The following is a 26,386-nucleotide window of genomic DNA, read 5'->3' as shown; positions in this document are numbered from 1 at the left end:
AATAGATACATTTTATATTCCACCTCGTTGGTTTTTCATTAAATTAAGTAATATCAAAAGGGCTTAATAAGTGAATAGATTGTTTGATACAATCATTGTTTCTGGGTTGTTTTTTTTTTTTTTAATATTTATGACTTTTTGTAGCACAAATCCAGCATAAATAATGAAATGTTTGTTTTATTGTTTTAATCATTCACGTTATAAGCGGGTTAGTGAATCTTTGTCCTGTCTATATGATTTTCATTTGTGTTCATGTGACGTAATTGACTTATTACTTTTCTGACCGGTGCTACAGTACCTGTATCCCTAACATACTTTTAAGATATATTAAAATACTGAATTAATGACGCCACACGGACAAAAACGTTGAAATCGCCAAAGTTATTTTTTTATATAGCAGTGCTTGGTAAATATATGTTTTAATAAAACAAACTTACTTTATGTTTTGTTTCTATCAAATAGTTGAAGTTTCAAGTTATCGCCACTGTTAATACAATAATGACTTTATTTCATGGTGTTGTTTTTAGTGCATTTTTGTGATACATAATAAAACTTGTCTTATACATATGTTTCACCTCCTCAGCAGTGTTTGATGATGTTTTTATGATAAAGTTTTTCATCTTATTAATTGTCCCCACGTTTAATGTGACTGATGGTGAAAACTTTTAAGTTTCATTACGGACTTGAACCAAGGACCTCCGTAGTGACTGGCCAGTGCTTCACCCGCTCTAACCACCTGAGCAATGTTGCACATCGCACACCTCTTAACCTATATGAATTGTAATGACAGGTATATTACCGTACCTAACAGGTGGCTTATCGTAAAGCATGTGCATAAATGTGCTTATTTCTTAGATCATAACGTTTGCAATGTTTGAAGTTTAAAAACAACTTGAATACAGAATATCAGTTATAAATAAGCGTTCAGTGCTAGACAAAGGGTTACACTGTTATCATATAAAGACAAAACTTTTATTTTGTTTAGTTATTTCTTGTTCTTATCAATAGGTTGGGTTGGATACGAAAAGCAAATGGGTATTCAGTTAATTAATAGAGGTTCATGTAATGTTAATTTAAGTTAATTGTTTTCCAATAAACATGTTACATCAAATCTGATACAAATTGATAAAATTTATTTTTAAGCGTATAGTAGTCTATTTTACATTTTTATATCATTTGCATCATTCATCTTATTGTATGGTAGCATTCTTTAATTAAGCATAGAAATATTATTCTTTGAAAAATGTAGTCTCATAACTGCAACGATGTGTGCATACAAAATAAATAACGCTCGATATCGCGATATGAAAATTTGTTTGCACATACCGTCGGAGACCACATCTTTCAAAAAAAAAATAATTGTTCAATGTTTATATTTACGTTTTTTAACAGTTATTCCCTTTCTGCAAATATGAATTATTAAGTTATTTTTTAAAAATCTCTGCCTTATTCAACGAGTAATGCGAAATTAACGGAAGAGCCACTGGAACAGCCGACTTATGCTGACAAAAATAGTGCTCTGCGTTTAAAATTCTAATGACACAACTTTATTTTTCACTCTGTAATTTGATGAATTTACTTTGGGATACTAAGAAATTAATCAATTGAATTCATTTAACTGTTAAACAATATTTACATCAATGAAATATAAATCAGCGTAAGTATAATATCAGGTCGTGATCAGGTTTGAAGTCGCGAGGTCTTCGAGAAATACTGAAGGAAGACTGAATGTATACATACGCACCAGATTTGGTGATTGGGTCTTCTGTGTTATGCGTAAATATCACTCCAATCAATTAATGCAATATAATACGGGAACAGAAAATGAATGTAAATATTTGTTAATACATCATACATATTTTGAAAAATGCATCTTCAGCAAAAATATAAAAAATTTTATTGACAATAAATAAGAGCAGAAGTAAGAATGGTTTTTGTTCAAACTACTTCATTCTTCATTCAAAGTGTTTTTAACTGTAATCTACTAAAAAATGACATCACCAAAACATTTTCCTGAACATCTACATGTGTTCTTTTAGCACAGTTTCCCATTAAAATCTTTTTTTTGCGCTTTTTATGAATAATAATCTCTAAAATTACTCTTTCTGAAACTCTTGCCAAACATATTTTGTTTACATCTGATCGATATAGTAAACTGAATGTACAAGATTATATTATTTTTTTACAATATGAACTTAATATACATCTGTTTTATCAAGAATTACAGATAAAAACAAATAGATCCAAAACATATACCGACATTCCATATCGCAATTGAACCTGACAACATTCGGAAAGATCATCTTTTATCATTAGAAAACATATGAAAATAGAAAAGGAAAAGGGAGATGAAAAGAAGAAAAAATATTTTGTAAATTTACAAACAATACTAATATTAAGCATGAAAATTTAGGATATAAACATTCACATCCTTACAAAATATGTGACTTTCAGAAAAATTGTCATTTGCATGTTTCAAAAAAACCCCCAAAACTATCAAAACAAACAGAATGCGACAAAGACTATGGAACCGACGTATTGAAAGGTCCAGGCCCACTGTCCCCCGAAACACTTCCTTCGCATTTTGAGGGTCTAATTTTTTTTAACTCAGAGACCACAACACAAAGTGCATGACTTTGTAGCATATATATAGATTCACATGGCTAAGTAACATTTTTCCCTGTTTCAGTAACGGGCCACAATAACATCGAACACAGCAATAAAAACACTAGCTGGTATCGAGAGAATGTTCAGAAACAATTGTTTCATTAAAGTGTGCGCAACTTTGTGTAACACAGCGTCTAAGAATATGAATATGAAAATTTTGTTATGCTAGTGAATTTGCTGCGTATATCCTTGTCAAAAACACTCACATCAGATGACTTGCCACCTCATAACTATAACATTTTTATTCGTGTCTTCATGGGTTCTGAATCTCGTGCACGAAGATTATTCAGCTCTTTCAAGGTTAATGTCTCCATTGTTTCAATAATAACTGTCAGTTTCCTGAAAACGTCGTGTATCTCTCTTGAACCCCAGTACTACTTACTGCGCTGCTAATATACTTTTTGAGTACCGCACAATAGGTACTAGCATACTGCAGCTGAGGTACGAAGAATTAACAAATAAATTATAGCAATTTCGATTGCAATTCTATCTTACTATTCAGTCTTATCAATCAAAGAAATTATCAAAATGCAGACTGAATAGTTATGAATCCTCAAAAACAGAACTCTCTTCATTCCTGAAGGTGGCAGGGGACAGTTTTTTTGATACAATTCATTGTAGCCAAGGGATGCATGTCTTCGGAACTCTGTAACTAGAATGTCCTCAGTTCCCATTCAGTACAAATACCTTTAATTCACTCTTTATAAGGCCAATCACCAATTTCTGAAGAAAATTACTAATCAAAACCTCATGTACCTAACATAAGGGGCCTACATATTACATATCAATTTCAACAAGAGACACCCCTCTAACTAATGATAATCATTAAAAATCATTTCATGAATTTTAGCAACACTCATAAGCCTTCAAGTACAGCAACTCTCAATTTTACAAAAATATTGACGGGTACTTTATTTGAAACTGTCCCTTGCTACCTTAAACGAGTTAATTTCATCGGGTTCTTCCTCGAATATGGTTATGGAATTTGATTTAAAAAGTTTTCGGTGATCATTTAGTAACACAGACTGCGCAGCTTTGATGTGACTAAAATTGCATGAGAGAGAGAGAGAGAGAGAGAGAGAGAGAGAGAGAGAGAGAGAATTTTAAGGACATCTTGTACCAAGTCTACTACAGTAGTATAGATTACGACTAGATCTACATCAGACAGTTGTTTCTGTAATAAAAGTTTATCCTAGCTATACTAGTGTTATAGTAACAACTAACAACCGTTCTATAGGGTAAATCTACATCACAGAAACAAGTTTCTGTGAACTACATATACACGCCAGTAGCATCGTACACACACACAGTATCACACAGTACTTATCCCAGTCGAGCCCCTACCTCCTTCCAGTGTTATCCTCCGCTAGATCACGAATAAACACTTTCTGCCAAAGTAACAACTGAGTCGAGGAATTCGCTGAAGACAGAAAAGCGAGCCAGCATCTCGACCAGAGCCGGTATTTTCCTAACCTTAATTACTTCGCGATCAGGGGCTTTCCTTCTCACGAAAAAGCATGGCACAAGAAGGCTGATTGAAGAGAAACCTTTACGAACTATTTAATGTAATTGTAGGCTCGTTTTGTCATATATTGTGTTTCTCGGGCGTGCTTATCAGAGAACGGAATGGATTGGACTGTTTGCAGGAACCTTTTGCCAACACCTCACAGTGTTAAACTAAACAAAGAAACATTGCACTACCTCATCGTCATACACAGTACCAAACTAACTTTGTATGTTTTCTATTACTCAGTATTATGAATTAATTCAATTGTTGTAATAGGGTATTGTTAAAATGAATATTTTTTTCAATATCATGTACATTTTAGCTTATGTAGAAATGTTGAACTATCGTGTGGTTCTTTCTACTTTAAAACATTTCTTAACTTTCTATTCTTTATAAAGTCAGAATGATATGTCAGAATAGTCAGAATAGTCAGAATAGTGGCAAGTAGTATTCTCCAGTGAAATACTGAACGAAAACTATTTAAATGATAGAGTTACAAATGAAATATATCGTATTGCCTTGATGTTTCTCTTACCTAAATATTTTGATATGAAAGTCATAATAAGTTAGAGGGATCGCGTCAAGCTTATTATAAAAAGTTTTTGAAAAAAATGATTTAATGCCAAAAAATACGTATTTCTTTTTCAACAGTGTGAACTTTATGCTGAATCTTTTTCATCACCTTCATTTTTCTTTTAATTCATTACAGAATTTATTCTAGAATACTTTACTCCTATAGGTTCGGCGAGAGTCATGATTCCTTCGACGTGAGGGAAACATGCAGGGTTTACGCTGCTTCACCCCTGAGCGTAGTCAAACACGATAACCATATTGCCCCTATCATCATACCTAAAGGTTTACATATGCGCATAAATACGTCATAATCATTGATAAATATCAATTAACTAGCGTCTAATATCGCCAACCACCCCAAAATATGACCGGTCAAGGTTCCTGCATTTGTAAATCACACGACCACCTGTTGGGAGATAGTCATATAACAAGCAACCTTCATCACTGCTTCCTGCTGAACAGTAAGCAAAATGTAAAGGTGAAAAATCTTTAATCAGGTTCTAGAGCTATTAAATAAGTAAATTGTAATTGATATGTTGACAAGGGGTCGTTCATAGATAACCAGTCACCTTTAAGTTAGTCGAAATATATCATTGAGCTGAAGATGTGCTTTCTGCTTCGAATGCATTTTTCTCAAGTTATTATTAAGTTATTTCTGTGACAAACGCTTTGAATATTATAACTGTCCAACTATATCGACTGTTTTAGATTTTATCCAAGGTGACTGTAAAATAGTGTTATTGTCAGGAGAAAAAGATCAAATCTTTAGAAAAAAAAATAATGCAAAGATTAAAAATCCTGGGTTACGGCTTTCTGGCAATTGGCAAATTCCTAAAGTTCTCTTATGCAAAGAACTTTCAATTTTTATTCCAAAGGATTATCGATATCAAGTACATCAAGTTCTATTTTTTTACTTCATGCTTATAAGCGATTCCTTTTTGCATGCCCAACCAAAAACTGCTTCAAGTTCACACACACTGCAAAAGAATCGTTTTGGGTGTAACTCTGATCTTTTCTTTTAATGATGTATATTCAATATGACAACACCATCGTAGTTTTCTGATACAAAACCTTAAAACAAACGCTCCCTTATCTACAGCAGAAATGATGAACAGTCCTTTCATAACCTTTCCATCTCAGTAAACATAGACATTGCTGCTAGAAACATAAGCAGAGCAAAGGTGCAACAAACCCCTCGTTCCTAGGAATGTATCACTTTGTAAAACTTTCAATAGTTTATGTTAAACTCAATAATGGCGCTTTTATCTAGCAATATTTAATTTAGTACTGACATCAGTCTTTATAGCAGACGATGCCTATGATTGATAAAAGTTATAATTTGCATTATATCGATTGCGTTTTTTCCCATTTGAATAATTTTGACCTACATTTAAATTATACTTACTTTCAATGTTTTTACAAATATTAAGCTAGGATATACATGTACTTAAGGAAAACCTATACTGCAAAATACGTGCAAAAAAATTTGTTTCGATGTCTTTACAATATAACATCAACAATATATCATATGTCACCGAGTCGTCATTTATGTTGCTATTGTTCAATAATTTTAGTTTTGTTTAACTTACGCCTTGTGCGTGGAACTGTAGAATGCAAAATCACCTTTCAGTTTTGTGGGGAGGAGGGAGGTCGAACTGTTGTTAAATTTTGTCTTGGCAATAAGTTGATTTTCTCATTACGTAACAGATGTGAGCTCGCAATTGTCTGACAAACACACCAGGATTTGTTAATACGATTAAGTTTGACACTTGTACAGGAAAAACAATCAAAATTACATCTGTGTAAAATTAATACAAGCAAAATCTTTTAACCGCATTGCTTTTTTAATTATTTCAATCATTCCTTTTATGAAATGAAAAGACAATTGTATTAATTTTAAACTTTTTAATTATTACCGCATCCTTTCTATATTTTAAGAATGATGCAAACCCTGAGGGTTTCTGTTTCAAATATAGTCATTCACGTAGCATGAGAAAGGGTATAATGTATACTGTAAGAGCATGTATGCAGCATGCAAACATAATGTAGAATGGGTCCCATTCAGGAATTTGAAAGAATTTATACAAGTGGTGCTCTTCTCGTTTCTCTTTTATCCAGTCTCATTTTGATAAACTGCTGATGGTTTGCTTCATTTACGAAACGCGATAGAATTGATGTTTCCTAACACCCGTACTACACCTGCTCGCAGAACGCAAGAAATTTTGTTGCTTGAATCGCCATTTTGCCAATTGCCAAGAAATCCTTTATCACTAATATTTTTGTTCCGATAGGTTATGACTGATGGATCTAATTATATTGTTTTGGAGAGAAAAAAGACGATAAGATTATTCAAAGAGGAAGCAGTGGTTTATCAGAGCATTTCATCTCTCTCTCTCTCTCTCTCTCTCTCTCTCTCTCTCTCTCTCTCTCTCTCTCTCTCTCTCTCTCTCATTTGGGGTGTGTTTCATTTGCCGGATAATTTTTTGATTTCAACTTGGGATTATTTCTTCAACAAAAAGTTATTATCTGTCTGGTACTTGTACTTTGTAAACATCGTTTATAATGATTATGCTGACCTGATTATACTACATTATATTTGATTCATAAACTACGATCTCTTGAGAAAAAGCATTTTGAACGGTTTTGATCATTAACCTAATCGCCCCTATAGAACTGCATTCCTGTAACAATATGAGGTATAATATACATATCTTATCGCGTGCTTGGGCCATTACTTCACTACTTGTTACTGTATTTCATGCCATCAGAAATAGTTCACCCGCAGTGATAATTACGAGATAGAGCGCTCAGGGTAATAATGTGATGAAATCTAGGCCAGTGGAATAAATACATGTCAGACAACTTCACTCACCCACTTCCTCCTCGAGATCCAATATGGTGTCCATCAACTCCTCGCGGCTCTCCTGTCCTTCTCCTTTTGCATCCTTCCTTTCCTGAGCGTCATTACTTATATTCTGCTGCAGAAGTTCGATTTCTTTCGTCAGTTCTGACAGTTTCAACTGCAGATTCTGGTTTTCTAATTCAAGAGCCTTCAGTTTTTGGTCACAGGTTTCGCTGTCATGTTGATTTGCCATCTCATTGTCTGCAAGTGTAGAAGTTATGGGATCTCTCAAGACATCAGTATTAGAAATAATGTGTGCTGTGTCTGTTTGATCCGTATGAGAAAGCGAATGATTTTCATCATCTTTCGAGTTTGTAAACATTACATTAGCATCACTTAAAGATGTTTTCCCAATCATTTCAACATTGTTCTTTGCAGGCGATTGACGGCTGCTCTCAAAAACCTGACTTTCAATTCGTATAGGACTCTTGCTTTTACGTAACGAATGACCTTGTTGATCTTCAAGATCATGCATTTTCTCTTTGAGTTCAGAATTCTCTTGCATCACATATTCTAAGTGTTTTTTAAGGTCAACAACTTGCGAATACTCGCTGTCAAAGGAGTTCGTTTTTCTGGGTTTGCTCGATTGCCTTGTTTGGTAGTTACTCAGCTGTACATATAGGCAACTGATTTCACGCTCCTTTTCTATAATCCTCCACCTCAAGTCGTCTGCTTCTAGCCTCATTTCCTTCATTTTGTCTTCATAGTACGCATTTGGCGAGGAGGGTTCGGGTATGACATACAGTTGCTGATCTTTTTCCTGAATAAGTTTCTTCAGATTTGCTATTTCCTCTTTCAGTTTTTCGTTTTCGTTTCCAAAGTCTTGAATTTTCTTTTTGGACAGAAGCAAATCTTGTTCATTCAAATCCAGCTGAACCTTTAGCTCCACTTCCGTTTCCGTTACCGCGCCACCTTGCGTCGGTTCTTCCCGTCTTGTGACTTGCGCAGTCGACATTTTCTTGAGTTGCTGTATAAGCGTGTCGTTTTCCTCTTCCAGTTCTTCCAACTTCTTCCGCATGGACTTCGTTTCTTCCTCTGCAAACTTAAGTTGATCTTTGAGATCAGTTTCTCGCTCCATGCTGTCGTACAGGTCCCTCATCAGCTGAGAGACATCCTGATCCTGACTCCCCTGTTTGCCTATTCTTCCAAGGAGTACCTTTACAAATTAAAATTTATAACAGTTAGTAACGTTAACATTTCTGACGAGTTTTAACTATGTTCTACGATTTCTCGTAATCCCATGTATTTTGCGTGCAATGTCCGACTTCGTCCTAGACAGCAGAGTTTCAGAAAGGTTTCAAACTTTATACTACGTTTTTAGCAAGCTTATGCATGTTTATATAATAATTTAGAAAATTTACTTCAAACTTAAATGATTTTATACATTTATGATTATGCTTTATTAAGGGTATCAGAAAATGTCATTCAACGGAATTTCCCTCTCCCTGTAAAAAGGACCGATTTTTTCTTTAAAATTAAAAGGGTTTTAATATTGCATCCAACCCCATATTAAGCCGGTATATAACTTGGTTTCTTTTCTTTTTCTATTGTTTGTCTTTTTTTTTAAATTGTTAGAATCTTTTTTACAAACTGCATGTACATGCATGAAGACTTATACTGCATCAAGAGAGATAATCCTTTTCAAATACGTCTATAGGCTCTCTGGACGCCAAATTTTGCAAAATTTATGATCAGTAGTAATCAAGTCATTTCTATAATTTGGCAATCATAACTTGATCGTCACAATCGTATTGTCCTTTGCAAATTTAGATACAAATTTTGATTCCCAATAATTTATAATTGGTAAAGGACATTATGTTCAATTAAAAGTAAATATGTCGATTACCTCAATATGTACGATTGCATTAAGTTACCTAAACAAGGGTCTTTGTCTTATAATAATATTTTCTTTTAAAATACCCAGAATATACATATAAACATCATTGTGAATTAGACTACTCATCTGTTAACAACAGTTAAACGTGGTCCATGAAAGAACCTGTCTTACTGTGACAAATTAAATCTTTCACCTTAGAATTTTTTAAAAAATCATAAGAAATAATTTTCCTAATTTTGAAATACATGTAACTAGTTGCATAATCATAATGAAGTTATTCTCTCTCAATCACTATAATTATTTCTTACCCATTTTATACCGTGTTATCTGATTATTGGTCAATGAGACAGAGTACACATATATTGTATATATCTATAACATATGGTTCAATATTTTCTGAACGAGCTATATACTTAGAATATACCTAAACTGCTTATTTTGTCCCCCTTTCGCGTTCTTCCTATATTAATTTTGAGACGATTTTGTTCGATCACGCTCTACAGTTTCCCATTGCGTCATTAATAACCTTTTCTGAGATTTGTTTTGATACGAATCCCGTGTACCAGATGCGTGTGTTTTCAATCAAAGATCAAGAGACCGAGGTCAAATATATCTCTACAGTTATCAAGGCATGCTTGCAAGTTGTTCGGGTTTGCTTTCTTTCTTTTTTTTTTTGGGGGGGGGGGGGGGGGGGTTATTACAAACTGTTCATTCTAAATACATCTTTTAATCTTTTACACTTTCCATTGTTCGTACTTAATACATTAATAACCTTTGACAAAAGTTTCACATGGGCTGGGCTGCAGGTGTCCTTTAAAGGTGTACTCCTGTAAAACGAAGTTTACCTTTCTCTACATATATGGAATCTACGCATGATAGGTGGATAGCTATTGAATCATTTTATCTATCAATATATTACGTGTTCATAATAATCAACGATGAACGTTTATATGACAACAAATCTTAAATGTATTTAAAACGTTTCAACAACCATATGACATCCTCCAGAAAGTACATTCATCACATTTACAGTTTAAAGACAACATTGTGAAAAACGTGCACCTAATCGAAGTTTTCAATATATTTTCATATATATATAAAAATCTAAGATAAGCGTAATGCATCCTTTGAACTGGTGTTTTAGAAGTATGACTGTTTTATCAAAAATTGTGCGAGGGTATCGATCTGCTTTCCATAAAAATAAAATCAATACATTGAAAGTATCAAATATTAGTATCGACATCTTGTGTGTAAATGATTAAAGAGAGACAACTCGGGATGGTTAAAGAAAAAAGCAGGATAAAAATATCAGTCGATAGATACATGTTTCTTTGTACATACGGCAGGGCTGATGGATTGTACGGCTTATGAAATTAACATTGAAAAGTAATATTGTATACTTGTCCTTGGGTTTGAGGCCGATGAAAATGTAGTTTTGATCGCCACATAAATGAAACAAAATAAAAAGTTTATAAGGATTGGTCAAAACTTACAATGACTTTGTGATCATAATATAGATGGCTCCATACTAGAAAGTGTAGAATAGTGTCCCTCCAGTTGACGGACGATGTATCATATATTGGTACACAAGCACATGTACATGTAAGTATCGTGGCTAGAACAGAAGGTTACATAACTCTAATTAACAGACCAATCAACTGTAAAATTGATTACGTAATGTAGATTGGGAATACTCAAGGAAACCCATGTCTTGGCTAAAGATGTCTTGTTTCATTACTGTGGTATTTTGTTTTTCGAGTAAAGTAACATTGTGCAACATATTGTACAGTTGTATAAAATCAGAGCCAAAACAATTTGACCTAAAGCATTATCATGATTGTTGTACAATGCGCGGTATTGACTATTGTAATGAATTGCTGGAACACATTAAGCAGTAATCGAAGGGAAGGATTTATTTACTGATAATACCCCTCCCTCTGAACTGTAGACATTAGTCATTGCACAGGGAACTTCATCACGTTTTAACGTATATATTTGAGTTGTACATCAGTACATGTACGATATTCAATCCTTCAATGTTCACTTTAGTCCCACTATTTCAAATAGAGACTTTAATCTACTTAATATACATGTATCAGAAAATATAGGACACAAAATTAGTCATGATCCCGGCTTTTGCCAGCAATCGGATGGGATCGAGTCTGTTGTCATCAGATCGATACCATTTCACACCATGACTAGAAATACGTCACACCGTCCATATGTCTGCATTCCGCAGACGACGTGGCTCCATTAACCCCGCTGACCAGCCCCCTGAACCCCCTACACGTATAGCATCAGTGATTCTCTCCTTGATAAAGACAACCAGGATTGTTTACATCTTGGCGTTTCTTTAGTTACCTTGGCAACTGAATGTACAACTATATTTAGCACGGCTGCCAAGACTACACACGTGAAAGATCTTTTGTTTGTAAGTCATACGAGAAAACCACAAAATAATGCAACTGCAGTGTTATGGCATAAAATGGGCGTTCGGTTTTTTGTAGAAACTGCAGCGCTACTTAGTGTTCTTGATTGTTCAATCAATGTCACGATACTCCTTTATAAAATACATGTACTGGTAACAACAGTCGATATGATATCTTTCAACTTTATTTCTCTTGTAAAATGAACGAAGGGTTACAAATTGAAAACGACTGCAATTTTTATGCCAATTACAGTAGTGAAAAAAATTTAGGTGGGGGGGGGGGGTGTCGACATCTCTAATCAACATAATCGAAAAATATTTAAAAACATCCCAATCCTCCAGCTTCAACGGGCCAAAATCATGTTCAATTATACCTCGTACATTGCAAGTGGTCATTACGATGGTAACTCCCCCCCCCCCCCCCCTTCTAATAAACCCTAATCTTACAAAGCATGATATTACTGAGTCCCTCGTGTCCGAGTTCACGTTTCCAGATATTTGCATTGAATGTTCTCTGATGTCATTATAAGCTTATTTGTCACAAACCAATATTCTTAACATATGTACATGTATATTTGAATAATAATTTATGTAGTATGATGTGTACAAACCTGATGAATTCTGTTTTTTTTTTCACTTTAGTCAAAAGAAGGTTATACATAATATGTAAATGTTGGAAAATACAATGTATGAAAAAGTGAGTGGGAGTCGTAAACGTTACATTTTGACGTACAAAATCTCAAGAATGGTAGAATAAATGTATCAACTATTGAAAACACATGATCAGGCATTTTAATTGTCAATTATGCAAAAACCATAGAAAGACGTTTTTATTTTCAATGTCGTATTTTAAACTGGTATATGCAGCGCAATATAAGATGTAAAGAATATCAGTGCTGCTGGGGAGAGTCAGTCGTAAGAAACTGCATGTACAACCCTGACAGAATATGAAATTACAGTACATGTGTACATAAAGTTTCATCTTTTAATTTGCATATTATTTATTCAAATATGAATTGAAGAATTTGTGGAAGACGCAATAAGAAAATGATTATAAGACAATGTAAAGTTCCATTCTTGTTAGCAGTTGCGAGTTCAAGTTAAGTCTATTCGTTCAAACCAAATTCTTGTCAGCGGTACAAAACTGGAACACTTCAGATTATTGCGTGGACCCTGAGGTCCACGCAGAAAATATATAAGGAGGTTAAACCGGATGCTATGGGGAAAATTCAGCCTGCACATGAGCTAGCCTGGTTCCTGTGCGTAATGGGTAGCTCAGGGAACCAGGCTAGCACAAGTTTATCTGAATCGGGATCGGGATTCCATGCCATATGCACACATAAGTTCAAAGGGCGCTGTAATTGTAAAGTTGCCGGTAAACAGTAGTCAGTACAGAAACAAAGTATTCCTTTTAAAGAAATAATCGGCATGTGATATGAACTGTCAGTATTGTAAAATAAGTTAATGTTATGCCGAAACTACAACATGCATCAAATAGCATAATTTGCAATGTTTTGTTGTTTTCCCATCGTCGGTGACCCATGTTTGATTCACATCGATTCTCTCCATAGAAAACTTGTGGACTCAAAACCGTGGTTTGCGACGATGTTGTTTTCCGTAAACACATGTAACTTAACTTTACTTTTATAGTAGGCGAGGCTAGAGTACTTACCGATTAAAATTTTTTAAGCATTTAAGTGTGATTGAATAATTATGTCACTGTTTAAAAGTTTAAATCTCAAGAAAAATGCATCAAAATGTGAAATTAATTTAAACAAAGCTGTCAATGCATAGTTAACAAAGTAGTGTGAATCGTAATGTGTGCGCAAATAGTAGAATTCGCCGAATACCTGATACTATACATGCAGACTTCATTCATAGATAGATCATAATTTTTTAAGAATTATGAACCCTTTAAATTCTGAGATAAAAAGTAAGGGCTATACATATACGTTATCCAATGTACAAATTTAGTGGTTAAAAGTAAGCGGCTAGAGTCGGTGGAAACTTTGATAATCTTAAGGCTTTCACGTTTTCGTTGGAAACACATGCAAATGGTCCACGTATTGTAGTCCTTTTTTTAAAGGACAGCAACTTGTTTGGTAATGTTTGCGCCCATTTTCACCAAAATCAAAGCGAACAGTAGTACGTACGAATGAAAATCCTTATCCTGTCATATTTTGAAATCGACTAACATTGTCTTCATCTATTATTTCATTTGCTGCTGGTTTTAGGCGATAGGATTTTCTAAAATTATACGTACATATGTACGTATTATACTTTCATGTTAAATACCGAAATCTGATTGGTTTAGACGCAGTTGGTAATCCGTTCTATTAACCTCAGCGTTAGCAACACACTTGGCAGCGGGTAACACAACGAATTGTTACATGCACGTAAATTATGCGCGTACGGTTCGCCGAAGAATTCATTTCATTTCTATATAAAAGCAGTAAAATTTTCTTTAAAATTAAGACATTCAGTATAATAAAATAATTAGTGCCTGTTTGGGAGGGTAACTGTTGAAATTGACACCCCTCGAAAACCATTGTCAACCTCCGCTTCGCATCGTTTGACAATGGGAGGGTAACTGTTGAAATTGACACCTCGAGGAAACCAAACAGGCACTATTTTTATAATGTATGACAACTTTTAAAGGCAAAATATAAGTATTACAGGCCTGTATATGTACACGTATATCTGTTGTTACATTTATATTGAATAAACAGGAAAATCAACTGTTATTCTTATCAGTAGAATAGCAGGGTTGGATCGTATTTGTTTTTTACTTGAAGAAAGAATTGAATTAATTGATAATTCAATAATACACACGTAATATATAAATTACGCCTGGGAAAACCGAGATCTATTCGAACCAATTTCCTGAACATCTGACAAAATAAGTGCATGGTCAATTAAGTGAAGGATCAGGGGGCATCTGGCGGGAAATTATGATGAATGGCTTGATAAATGTGTAAAACAAAACAAGGCAGTACTAACACAACCGTTTTATTTGACCAATGGAATTCTCTCTTTTCTATAATATCCAAAACATCGATCCAAGAAGAACTGCCATCAACAAAGAACACACATGCAAGCTTTGCTTGTAATCGACGAGGCTATATATTACTACGCCAACTGACTTCATGCTGATGAAATCATTGAATGTAACATGCATATATATACTATGTAATAATTAGAATGAAAGGAGGTGGGCCAGCGGGCCCCGACACATGCAAATCGTTCCGAGCATCCATCATTTTACAAACTTTATCAGCAAAGACAATAACGAGATTAAAAGGAAGAAAAACATTTTATTGAACAACAGCTTAAATTAATATAGGCATTATGTGGAAGCGTTTTTATTTGTCAATGAAAATTTTAGCAAACTATCGCGAAGCGGCTGAGCAAAAAATACCACACGCCATTAAAATGAATTTTTAAAAGAAAAAAAAGTGCCATGCTTAAAATTAGACAAAAATATAATTACGTGAAAACAACACTTAAAACAAATAGTATAAAAAATTTCACCATAATATTTAGAACTTTGATTCTAAAAAGGGGCTTAGAATAAAGTCTTGTAAAATAAACTTTTTCAGGGTCGTTGTTCGGAACGATTAGCACTTTCGGGTCCTCTCTGGCTCTACCTTCCAGGCGTGCTTTGAGTTAGACAATGGAATGATTTGCGGAATTTCTCTATCCTTATCCTGAACTCTTCACTCTATTCCATTCTATTTCTCTCATCCGTCAATGTAAACTGTATAAATTGACTGAAAATTGATAAATACGTAAATGCTGTAACACAAATTTCTGTCTAAAAGTAAAATACAAAACGTTTAACATGATTGATTTATTTCGATGATTTTCCTAATGAAATATGTTTACCGATTAATTCATATGTCGAGAAATGATTTTACATTTACATATGTGTTTGAATGAAAGATTATTATATCTACCCAAATGAGTTTGTTTAAGACTGTGTAAATCAACAAATTATCTGGTGAGAAATATTAGATGAAGTGCAGCTAGTATCTACTTGTAAATATTGAACAGGGATGCATCTGTTCTACGGCGTTTCTAATAAAGACCAAGAGTTAATTACCTTGCGATCGTTCGCTTCCTCGGCAGAAGGGGTGCCAGCATTTTGAGATCGTTCTGCTAGTTGCCGTCGCAAATCCGCCATCTAAAAGACAGATAACTTAAAAGTTTCAAGATGAGTAAAGAAAGTGGCCCTTCTAATAAGCATTTTCTTCAACAATAATAAAACTGAGAAAAGGCGCATGCATAATAAGCATCTAATAGATTTATAAAATTCCTCTTTATAATCAGATCAATTGATTGAATTTGATATTCCTCTTTACAATCAGATCAATTGATTGAATTTGATTCTCAATTATATGTGTGCATTTCCATTCTGCTATACCATATACGGAGCTAGGCTATGTGGAAGCTGGGTGGTCAGCAAATTACCCATCGGACTACCGACTACCTTGATTTCTTGATATGATTTGTTAAGCTATAGACAATTACTTTTTAATGAAGAGAAATTCCAAAAAAAATTAGCTTTAAAATTTGAGTAATTTCCTACATTATAGAGCTCTTCTTCTAAAGGGGTTAATACAGTTTAATTATGGCAAAGACCACCGAGCCCTGGTCTAGCGTCAGAAATTAAAGAGTGTCGATAATTTTACTGTAGATGATGAAATATCGATAATTGAACATAATGTAAGTGATTTAAGTGTGCCATGAGGTTCAAATGGCGTTAGAGCTGGAAGATGTGCACGTGTCTACGAACTGTTTATCAAACATCTTCTTTAATTAATTGAATTTCCATTCAAAATACATTTTACCATTAATAAATAAATATTCTAGTATATACACTTCCATACACACTTTATGTACCAATGTAAAAATGTGCACACTTATGTGCCAGCATGTGTGTTTATCCGTCTATCTCTATAGAATCACCATAGAGTCAGATAAAAAGATTAAGCCAAATGATGAACACTGCTATATCCCACTAGGGAGCAGTAAGCTCGGCCGGAGCTCTCGGTGTAACTGTGCAATATGTTTTGTATTCTGATCGCAGACTTTGTTTACATTTCTAATAAATACACCAGCGTGGAGAAATAGAGGTCGATTGTTCCGAATTTCTTGGAAAAATATTATGATATCATAACTATAAATCGTGTTATATTTTCTATTGAAGTGCGATGAATTTATACGCATTTTAGAGCACTTTTCTTCATTTCTAGAGAGGCAGAGGTTCAGAGGTTTCCCTATATGTTTGTGTACGAATGTACTCGACTCTGAGATATAGGGCTTTGGTTTTTCTAGTAAACATGCACTGTTATTGGGCATAAAGTCAAGCAGCCTTTGGTTTCCTCATCAATATGCCAATAGCCTGCTGGGTTTTGGCAAGTTCAGTTAGAACAGAGTGTTATGGTCTTTCTCTATAGAATATATTTTGATCAAGTTAATTGGTAATGTTTGAATGACTAAAATCATGCATTCAACATAACATCAATGTTTTGCCAAAATCACCCCTCATTTAAGAAAAATGAAATGTGTATTTCAAACATTGATTTATGTTCATAGGTAATGGAGTTTTTATTCATTTTGAAGTTGGAAGGGGGGAAGGATAAACACACCGCGCACACTGATTACCTGATCACGCAATTTGTCGACCTCCATCTCTAACCGGAACTGCTTTTTGTCAGACTGTTCTAGAAGGCGTGTGAGATGGCTGTTTTCCTCCTCACATTTCTGTCGTTTGTCGTCCAAAATATCCAGCTCATCGTGAAGCCTCACAGAAACCTCTTTTGCCATTCGTAACTCGTCTTCAATGCTCCTTATATGAGCTCGTGCATCGGCATCCTCAAACTGATTTTGCAACAAATGAAGTTTCTCTTCGCATGATTGGCGATCAATTTCAACTTGTTCACTCCGCCGTTCAGCTTTTCTTAACTTGAACTGTAAAACGCGACAATTCTTGGCCGTCATTTCCAATTCTCTCTGAAGGTCTCGGAACTCCTCGGCCTCTTGGTCTCGGAAGCTGTCATACATTTCCTCCATTTCCACCTTAAGGTCAAGGATTTCTTGCCTGAGATCTTCGTTTTCCGACTTGATATTTTCAATGTCATTTTCACTTTCTGAAAGTTGGGCCTCCATGCTTTCAATTTCTTCTTTATTTGCTGTTGTCAAAGCCTCTTGCTGTTGTATTTGTTGCGCCTTTAGTTTATCCAAGAGTGTATCGTTGTCATTTTCGAGTTTGCCACATCTATCTGCCATTGATTGAAGCGTATCACGAAGACTTTTAATCGCATTTTCTACCTCAGCTTTTTGCGTTTTGAGGCTGTGTTCAACAGTCTCTTTCTCTTTCAGTCCAGATCTTAACTTGTCGTTTTCGCTTTCTAAAGATTTACATTTTATTTCCATACAACTGAGCTGCTTTTTCACTGTCTCCAACTCTGCATCAATTCTTTTGCCCGCTTCAGCTGAAGTTTCGGGAGTTTTTTCTTCGGACTTCTGTCTCTTTCTATCCAAGGACCCATAAGATTTATCATTTTTGTCTGTCTTTTTTAATCCGGTGTGTGTAAATCTACTGATCTTTTCGTAAAGAGCAGACGACTCTTTCTCCTTGCCACTGGTCGAGTTGGTATCCTTCTGAGTTGCCTCTGGAGTTGACTGATTTTTTATTGCCGATTTGCATTGATCATTAGCAGGCGCGGTGGTAGCTGACTTTTCCTTCTTCTGACGCTCCAAGGTATTACATCGGCTCTCTTCCAAGTCAGAGCCGAATGTTTTGGCGAATTGTCGAACTTTGCTTGCATCATCTGTCTTTGATTTGGGTGTATTGTCTCTGTTAGTTAGCGATGACGAGCCTGGTGTCTTTGCATCTTGTTCTTTTTTATCTTTAGGACCAGGGGTCTTGCTTTGAAATTTACTCGCCTTTTCATCTAACTTATTCTTATTATCATCAGCCTTAGATTGTGCCTGTTTACCAATTTGTTTGTTTTCCTCTCCAGATGGCCCTTTATCTTTTGATAGACTTTTATTCTCATTTTCTTTCCATTTTGTTAATGCACTGGGCGCTGAGGCTACATGTTTCTCATTATCCTTCGAACTTTCAGCTTTTTTGGTCTCAAACTTACTATGAGAAACATTCTTTTGAGGGAATAGACTTTCTCTTCCTTTTGATTTTGAATCATCTGGCGTCTTAGTTGGAGATAGCAGGGATTTCGATTTAAAATCTTTGGATTCTGGTGATTTGATAAACGTTGAACCTATTTTCTTTAATGGACTAATGGGACTGTTACAACTACTAGTACCGCTTGTATCTTTCTTGGAAATGTCAACAGATAAATTAGGATTTTTTGATTTTGGAAACGTTTTCGGAGGCTCACCTTTCTTTTTTGATGTATCCGTTTCGGATTTCTTTTTCTGCATATCATTTACTTTGTCATTCTCGAGTTTCTTGTCCTTCGCTGAACTAATATCATTATTTTCGTCTTTCGATCCGTGTTCGTCCAGAGGATGAAAACAGTTTCTACACATGTTTTTCCGCCATGCTTGAGGTTCAAAATTAGAACAAATCGGACATATCACTTCCTCTTTAGACTCTTGGGTTTCCTTTTTATCGTCCACTTCTGTCATTTTGTCCGGCGGAGTATCTAAAGATGCGTCTTAATTTTCCCAAATGCAGCGACTTTGTAATTTATACTTCTCAAGATGGCGGAATTCACACTGGAGTAAGGTTTAGATCATTTCACAGTATTCTTTTTTACGGTATCTCCCTATAACATGTGTTATCTTCATCTGTATGTGTATTTGCGCTGTACGTCAACAAAATTTGTGTACTGATTATCCAAATTTGGCTTCTGGGTGACGTAAAACTCAGTTGGTGTAAGCTGATCATGTGCCAGATTTTTTCAGTGAGTGTAGAGTTGGAGGCTGAGGGAAGTATACCGGTATGTTGTAATCGTATAAATTCCTGTAGAGTGATTCTGTTATTCGTCAGGACGCACAGGCCAACGCACAATTTTACCCCGTGATCAATGATCTCGAACTCTGTTATCCCTAATGAAGATCCAATTAGCTTGATTACTTTGGGAGAATATAGAAAATAGAGTAAGACGTGCATTTAGGTTTCGGATTCACTTCATACATGACCTTCGTTATCGAAGAGCATAAATGTAAATGTATAGGTCACTGAGTGAGACACCAGTCTAATAGGAAAACTCAAAGCAATATTAATTATGATAGTCGGTAATTGAAAATGTACTTAAAAAATTGTAGAAAACAACGAAAGTTATCTATCAACACATTCGCAGCGAACATCTGGAAGCGATTATCGTTCTGACTTTAAAATGCGCACATGCCAATATTTTTAGTACACGTGCAACAGCTTCATTCTATCCTTTTTTCTAATTTTTATTGAATTGATATTCTTAAAAGAAGCGAATGCATGACTTAATTAAAATCAAATCAACAGTTTGAGAATTGTTGATGTGAGTTTTCATCGATGACACAGATACATGTATTTCTAACTTTTCCCATGTGTATGGGTGTACATGCAATGCATACCGTGTAGCGCCTCTTGTTTAATTATTCTGATGCATGACTTCTTCGCGATCACAAAGCCTGGGTTAAGTTGTTGTACTGGTGAGGTAGCTTGCAATAATATGTCATAAATAATCATGATAATTAGACGCAATTCCCTACTTTGATAAAGATTAAATGGAACACACAGGAAATCCTCTAATTATTTGTTTTCTGCGATGTGTAAACTTAATGTGCATTTGCTTAGCATGTGTAACAGCTCTGTTCGTATTTGGTCGCTTTGGGTGGGGTTGTTTGATAAGATACAATTTTTAAGCATTATTTGAAATGCTAGAGTACTAAGTATTGGTAGGAAATGTGCAAACATATATTATTTAATATCTCGGGGGAACGCTAAAGATTTAGATTTTTTTGTTTATGGATCCAAAAGGGTGGTCCTAGGTAGGAACGTATATAATCACCTTTCTATTCTCTAGCCAACTGTTTTCGTCTAAAAATACTATAACATAAATTTCTATGTAATGATTCATGTGCGGACCTATGAGGGGGAGGGGTAGGGGGGTCCGGACCCCCCTTCAAATTCAAATTTCTTTAAATTACATTATAAAATTCCCAAAATATGCCTGGGACCCTTCCTGGCAAACTCAAATAACCGTCGGACCCCCCCGGAAATTTTGTGATAAATCCCCTAATCATTTTCATTTCAATAAGAATAGTCTCGCTTTCTGAATGTTTTATAATTTGATATTTATCACTAGGCATAGTGCCATTTAGGACGCAATATGGTAAGCGATAATTTATTTATATAATAAAAAACAAATTCCTTCTTTAAATATGGGGGAGGGGTGTTGTTACGTGTGTAGACTTCGTACTGTCAAGATACATCAAATGACAGGTTTCTGTTCTTTTATTTAACAAATACTTTGTTACAAATTTCTATTATATGAACTGTTATAGGTATATACGTAAACTTTGTGTATTAGGCATAAAGAATGTGAGTGGACATGAGGGTCCCACTATTCTACGTTTTGGGCATGGACTCTTTTCCTATATATTTTCACAAAAATGATGTCAACCGCTTTCCTCTGCGATAGGCTGATATAAGAAGGAAGAAACGATAACTACGACGTCATCTCATTTTTTTTATTTCTCGATTTAATATATTTTTAGTTTACTCATTTGTAGGGGTTCATAATTTTAGGGGTATGTAATTTTAGGGTTATTTATGTCAAGATTTTCCTAGCACCCCCCCCCCCCCCCCCCAAAAAAAAATTATATATATTTTGAAAAATTGATACGACGTGTCTGTGTGATAGAAAAAAATAAAGTTCAAAACGACACAATTGTACATCGTTCATTTTTCTCTCATATTCCTCCGTCGGCAACATGAAGTAACAAGGAGAGCCGATTCTGAACTCAAAGAAAAATAAAGGAATGTCTGAAATGTTTGCTATGTCTGAACACTTCTGAGGAAATTACACACACCCGTCTCTATTACTGGCTAGATTGCCTACATTCCATTTGTTTACAATGTGTAGAGAAAGTGAGTGGACTGGTCGACTATCCTACACATCACAGTGAGTCTGTGTGGCACATCTAGCCTGTCCTCATTCTGTGTCAACGTTTCTGGGTGGGTATGCATAATCACACCCACCCACTATAATTACAATTTGTTTTACCGTGTGAGACACCACCCTCAAACAAACAAAGTTTTATGGGACATGAATACAGGTAAAGATTAAAAAGGAAATCATGCCATCAGAAGATGGGTGGATAAGGCGTGTAAAATGCCCATACACGGTCGGACAAGCTACTGAAAAATTAAAATATTAATAAATCCTATATCATTTTTTAAAGAATCATTTAAAACAATATAATATATTTAACATATCATTGATTTGAAACCTATAAATATGTTCAATACTTGGAGTATGTTGACTCAAACAGGCGTAAACGTATCAAAACCTGCAAATAGTGTCATTTTTTAGAACTTCAAGGCATTTCTTTCATAAAGTGGGTCTGTGCTCCAAATTTTTCTCATAATCTAAATAAAGTGTAATGGAGAAAAAAGCGATTTCAGTCAACAAAAACGTGGAGAGATGACCCACTACACATTAGAAATATCATTTTTGTCCAAACAATTGAACGTTTTGAAAAAATAATATATGTACATTATTGTACAAGTCCGTAAATTCGTGGCCAAAGTCACACATAGTATTTAAGCAGCGCACTTTATTGTGTCTGAAATACATGTAGCTTAGTGGTTAAAGCACCTGTTATAAACTAACCTTATATATACGGTTTTATGTTATGGGTTCGATACCACCAAAATTTGACGCAATATTTTTTTTTTCGTTTGTCAAATATGTTAAAAACTCTCTTGAACAAACTTGAAATTTTCTTTCATTAGAATATACACCAACAATAATCTATTTTACTCGCAAAATGTATGTAAGAAAGACAACCTGTAGTTTTAAATATATTTCTTTATTGTAGTTTGGGGTTGCAGCACCAACAAAAATTGTAATCACATTTTCAACTTGTAAATTGGAATCCAATTGAAATCTGATCATGTGATCAAATAACGAAAATCACATACTACCTTCAAGTAACTTTAATCATTAAATCCAGTTTTATTTCTTGTATTAGAGAGAGACAGAATATAAAACAGATATACTCTAACAATAAAAACAAAGAACAGTCTAGTGATTGTTGGTAGTGAAAGTATTCATATCCAATTTCCTGGTTTCAATTTTTTTTCCATGAAAATTTTCATTGGTTCACAAAAAACAACAAATACTAAACTGTTCTTTATTGATACCTTTAACTGAAAGTTGTTCTAAAGTTACATATAATTTATATTTTGTACTACATGTATACATGTATACAGGGTGTACCTGCTCCTAGCAATGAATGTCTCATATTAATTAAAAAATGTAGGCATAGAACACCAAACCGTCCTGTTCACCTGTTCACTACACCTTTCTGTTTCACACCTGGTGGAACCGTGATCAATCTGTTACTCTCTACTTTACACCTTTAGTAGCTCTAATTCTTGCTCTCGGGTTGAAGTGTGAATCTGGTCGCTGCCACTTCAAACATTTTCGTGAAGGTGTGCGGATCCTGAGCTCCTGAGAACATCTTTTGTCCATTCATGTAAAATGTGGGTACACCTGCAGAATTTTCAAATGTCACTCTGGTATTGTTTAATCTAAATCATGCACAAAGAGTGTATGTATTATGATTAGACAATATTATCTTTCAGTCCTAAAGTATATCTGATCAGTATATAAGTTCAAGATTAATTGTCCTATATGAAATTTCGACTTAATGAAAGAAAAGTTTCCAGCATTAATGCTTTAGTGTGGTTGACATGTACTGTAAAGCCATTTTTAATTATATTCTTTGAAATAAAACAAGTTACTGTGTTTTACCTGAGATTCCCTTGGCTGACCACCTGGCTGCCTTAGTGACCACTTTCTCTAGATTATCAGGATTAGTGACATAATCCAGGAAGCTGTCCTTACTCAGACCCGCATCACTGACTACTTCCAGCAAAGTCTCATCAGCTAGCTTTTCCCCATCTGTGAAATACTTCTGAAAAAGCACATGTAACAGTATTGAAAATGTGATTGTTATTTTAAAAGTGAAATAAACAAATTTACATGTACATTATAGTATTGGGGCAAAAAGCTGCAGGATGAAATTTCCATCAGCATCTATGGAATGATTATAATTTAATTGAAAATAAAGCTTCAGTATTAACCTTGAAAAGTTTTTCTGCAACGTCATTTTGTTTTTGTCCATTTTCTACTTCTTTGGAATATTCCATCAATGCATGTGCCTTCAGGGTGTTGGGGAATACAGGACATTTGTTGGTGAACTGCAATCCAATCTCTGCCCCACTCTGAATCAAGGCTGCCACCCTGTTACAATGTAGATATGAATCACAATGCGTTATTGCACAAAACATAAAAGTAAATTATAAAAGACCTTTCAGCAATATACAAGTAACAATGTAAACCATTCAACATTATTCAATTTATTAAGAGTGATAAGGTTAATTTATTTTAGTGGAATGACTAAACTAGGCTCTAACAGAGCAGTATAAATTGTCAACAAGAAATGCGTTGAAAAGGCTCTTGCAATTTACCTTGGATTATTTGGGTCCGTGTACGCAGCTGGTTTAGGGATTCCTTCGGGTGGGGTGTTGGGTTTGAGGAAAAACGGCTCCCATCGCACATGGAAATCATACTTGTCCTTCACGGAATCCATGGCGAGTTCCATCTTCCTCTTCCCAACCCAACACCAGGGTCAGATGACATCGCTTACCACATCGATATTTATCTGCTGTTTTGAGGCCATATTAGCAATTCCTCGACCGGAAAGGTACAAGGAAATGAGACGCTGATAAGCCACAATTACATGTACGTTATCAGGTGATTGTTCTAGATCCTGCTCTTTCACTTTGAAATCGGTTTCTTCGTTTGTTCACAGGACTGCATTATGACAAAATTGAAGATTCAAAGCAATGTATGTAAAATAAATAATTTAATTCAAAATACACACCATAAATGACAAAATTACTAAAAATTGTCATTAAAATAAACTAAACTTCCTAAGTTGCCCTACTTACTTTCTCCTTGTTTACATCGGAATATTGTACCGCCATGTAAAATTCAAAATAAATAATGATACAATGTATTAATCCCGGAAAGTTTTGCACATGCGACCATGCTATGTCCCACGATTTTTTGTAAGTTAGTTCATATTCTGTTATTCATATATCCATGCGCGGATCTAGAGGGGGGGTCGGGGGGGTCCCGACCCCCCCCCTGGAAAATGAAAATTTATTAAATTTACATAGTAAAATTGTCGCGAAAATATGCCTCGGACCCCCCCTGGCAAACACAATATTATCCTTCGGACCCCCCCCCCCCCCCTGGAAAAATTTTCTGGATCCGCGCATGTATATCGAACCTTTTATATAGTAACACGATGTCTTAACAATGTCAGTAAGTAAAAAGTTGCAGCTTTATAATTTTTGGAAAGTTTATAAATTAATAATCATGACAAAAAAAAAATAATACTCCTAAGTAAGCCTATATTGTGATCCCAGTAATGTGTTATTACTTCCCGAAACAATTCATTAACAACTATAAGAAGTGCAAAATATACTTTCACTTGTGATAATTCACCATTGAAGGCGACTTTTCCTGGTTGAAAATGCAAGCTTTACACTGCACCCTGCGTTAAAAACTACCGAAGATATATACAATGTCATGTCTACAGGTTGATATGAATTGACAATAAAATTCAAATAAAAGCATATGCATGATCAACATTCACATGCTCAAACAATTCAATCAATACACAACTGGTTTGATAAATTTATTTCAAAATACAACGTTAACACAATTTTCATAATGCTGATTGCATTATTATCATAAACTTTTTAAAATATATTGAACAACAAGATGCCTGGATCACTAAATTACATTTATATCTTACACACCGTATTGTCATTTTATTCTGTTAATATACATGTAAATATGTTCTCGTTATATAACTCATGCATTAATGAATATACATGTATGTACCGGTAGTCATGAAAACAAACCGTATATGTTAATACGTCCAAAATATACCGAAGGTCTGAGTAATTTAATAACTTTCTTTTAAACAATGAAATGAAAAATCTAAATCATAATTTTAATGTACAATGTCAAGATTACCATATTTACATATGATAGCTTCATCTTAAATTTTGACGAATAAAGACAGAAAATATTCTGCATTTTAATAATTAAGTAGAGTAATTAAAACATCTTCTATATCACAATATGTAGGCTATCCTTTCAGACACTAAATAAATAAAAAAACCATCATAAAAAATGTAAAGCTCTCTAA

General features: G+C 34.6%; 2 protein-coding genes across 3 annotated transcripts in view; both read right to left on the bottom strand.

Moving 5' to 3' along the window:
• The window catches only part of LOC105345848 (uncharacterized), a 35,106-nt gene extending 15,278 nt beyond the window's left edge, over window positions 1-19,828 (bottom strand). Inside the window, exons 1-3 of one of the 2 annotated variants that reach the window (XM_034465967.2) lie at window positions 17,582-19,828; window positions 16,017-16,097; window positions 7,620-8,805 (exon numbers count right to left, since the gene is read on the bottom strand). In XM_034465967.2, the coding sequence (XP_034321858.2) occupies window positions 7,620-8,805; window positions 16,017-16,097; window positions 17,582-19,570 (3,256 nt within the window). In that variant the 5' untranslated portion in view covers window positions 19,571-19,828. Of the gene's footprint in view, window positions 1-7,619; window positions 8,806-10,979; window positions 11,088-16,016; window positions 16,098-17,581 lie in introns of those variants that run through there. The other variant, XM_066085890.1, reaches the window with a different exon arrangement.
• A 3,116-nt stretch (window positions 19,829-22,944) lies between these two features.
• Window positions 22,945-25,223, bottom strand: LOC105345832 (hypothetical protein). The gene is made up of 5 exons (XM_020074318.3): window positions 25,113-25,223; window positions 24,630-24,975; window positions 24,243-24,402; window positions 23,911-24,073; window positions 22,945-23,649 (listed from the first exon to the last, which is right to left on the bottom strand). The coding sequence occupies exons 2-5, from the start codon at window positions 24,761-24,763 to the stop codon at window positions 23,525-23,527; spliced, it is 582 nt and encodes a 193-aa protein (XP_019929877.3). The 5' UTR covers window positions 24,764-24,975; window positions 25,113-25,223; the 3' UTR covers window positions 22,945-23,524.
• Between the last annotated feature and the right edge of the window lie 1,163 nt (window positions 25,224-26,386).

Source organism: Magallana gigas, chromosome 5 (genome assembly GCF_963853765.1).
Source record: "Magallana gigas chromosome 5, xbMagGiga1.1, whole genome shotgun sequence".
NCBI classification, from domain to species: Eukaryota; Metazoa; Mollusca; class Bivalvia; order Ostreida; family Ostreidae; genus Magallana; species Magallana gigas.
Note: the sequence above shows the minus strand (reverse complement) of the source record. Positions and strands in the feature narration are given on the sequence as shown.

Coding starts and splice junctions, on each gene's coding strand:
- LOC105345832 (XM_020074318.3), bottom strand. CDS start 24,763: ATGGAACTCGCCATGGATTCCGTGAAGGACAAGTATGATTTCCATGTG. Junction 24,074..24,242: donor TTGCAGAAAAACTTTTCAAG/GTTAATACTGAA, acceptor GTGCTTTTTCAG/AAGTATTTCACAGATGGGGA. Junction 23,650..23,910: donor GTCAGCCAAGGGAATCTCAG/GTAAAACACAGT, acceptor AAAATTCTGCAG/GTGTACCCACATTTTACATG.